Below are 1673 nucleotides of genomic sequence, written 5' to 3' on the forward strand. Positions count from 1 at the left end.
AAACATAAAATTACCTCTAATCTCAAATTCTCATTTATTAGTATACCACTCAATCTTAAGAAAAAAGAAAAGAAAAGAAAAAAAAAAAAAAAGAGGAGGCTCCAAAGATAGTCTTATACCATTCTTTAAAAAAGGAAACTGTTCCTTTTAACTTTACACCCACCCTACACTCTAATTTCAAAGCACATCATTTAATTGTCTTGGTCATGGACATTTCCAAGATGAGATTATATAATTCACTCCCAGAGCTTCTGGTTATCAGAAAACCCATACTTTCCTTTATTGAAGGAACTTGCTTCTGCTGATGTGGGTGTATCCCTTCCAATATTCTTCATCCTCATCTTTGCTTCTGGAGGCATTTCTTCTGGTTCACTATCTTCAACTTCATTAAAAGCTGCTGCTACTGAAAGGGTTTTTGGAGCAAGAGTTGGAACGGTTCCTTTAGGCTTACTTGAGCCAAGTTTGATGGAGATGGCTGAGGCTTTCTTTGTTGTCTGACTACCTATGGCAAATCCAAACTTGGAGATCTTTGTAGGCTTTGTTGGGAGGTCTGCAAGTTCTTCTTCAGCTGATCGCTTCTCAGCACTGCGACCGGAACTTTCCTCTCCATTACTGGAAGAAACAGTCTTAGTTTTCACAGGTTTTTCTGCTTCTTCTTCAGGTCCTCCGGCGGCTCCCGCTCGCTGCGGTTTCTCAGGCTTCTGCTCTCCTGCCTTCCCGTCCACCATTTTCCCTGCCGCGACCTCCCCTGCAGCTAGAGTGTTATAAATTTAGAATGTTAAATGTAATCCCCACGGTAACCACAAAGAAAATAGCTATAGAATATACACGAAAGGAAATGAGAAAGGAATTGAAATATTTCACTACAAAATATCAACTAGATGCAAAAGAAGACAGTAAAGCAGGAAATGAGGGACAGAAAAGCTCTAAGGTGCACAGGGAAAAACTAGCAAAATGACAGGGGTAAGTCCCTTCTTGGCAGTAATTGCTTTAAGTGTAAATGGATTTTAAACTCTTCAGTGAAAAGACAGAGATTGGCAGGGTAGATAAAAACACATGATCTGACTAAATAAGCTGTCTACAAGAGACTCGTTTTAGATCCAAAGACAAAAAAATACATTGAATGTAAAAGGCTGGAAAAAGACATTCCATGTAAGTAGTAACCAGAAGAGAGCAGGAGTGGCTCTCAGTTATTTCAGACAAAATAGACTTTACATCAGTAAAGTTTATAAGAAACAAAGAAGGATACTATATGTTAATAAAATTTTAATACAACAAGTTATAACAATTATAAACATTTATGCACCTAATGAGAGACTATCAAAATATAAGAAGCAAAAACTGACAGAATTGAAGACAGAAATAGACAATTATACAATAAGAGATGGAAACTTCAATACCCCACTCTCAGTAGTGAGTAGAATAACCAGAGAGATGAGAAACCAAAAATGTAACACAATAAACCAACTATATCCAATAGATATATACAGAACATGTGACTAAATGAGAGCATATGCATTCTTCTAAAGTGCACATAAGACATTTTCCAGGATAGACCATACCTCAGGCCACAAATTAAGTCTCAATAGATTTTAAAAGATAGATATTAGGCAAAATATCTTCTCTGACCACAGCAGGATGAAGTTAGAAATCAATAACAGAAGCAAAACTGA

General features: G+C 36.8%; 1 protein-coding gene across 2 annotated transcripts; it reads right to left on the bottom strand.

The window, feature by feature from the left end:
• Positions 1-236: 236 nt before the first annotated feature.
• On the bottom strand, positions 237-916 carry LOC105084919 (PEST proteolytic signal-containing nuclear protein). 2 transcript variants are annotated; one of them, XM_031444505.2, is made up of 2 exons: positions 384-916; positions 280-336 (listed from the first exon to the last, which is right to left on the bottom strand). In XM_031444505.2, the coding sequence occupies exons 1-2, from the start codon at positions 726-728 to the stop codon at positions 280-282; spliced, it is 402 nt and encodes a 133-aa protein (XP_031300365.2). In that variant the 5' UTR covers positions 729-916. The 2 variants fall into 2 exon arrangements, with proteins under 2 accessions (XP_031300364.2, XP_031300365.2); XM_031444504.2 differs by having other exon boundaries at positions 237-906.
• Positions 917-1673: the final 757 nt, after the last annotated feature.

This window comes from Camelus dromedarius, chromosome 26 (genome assembly GCF_036321535.1).
Source record: "Camelus dromedarius isolate mCamDro1 chromosome 26, mCamDro1.pat, whole genome shotgun sequence".
NCBI lineage: Eukaryota > Metazoa > Chordata > Mammalia > Artiodactyla > Camelidae > Camelus > Camelus dromedarius.

Excerpts from the sequence above, each read along its gene's own strand:
- LOC105084919 (XM_031444504.2), bottom strand. The coding sequence starts at position 728 with ATGGTGGACGGGAAGGCAGGAGAGCAGAAGCCTGAGAAACCGCAGCGA.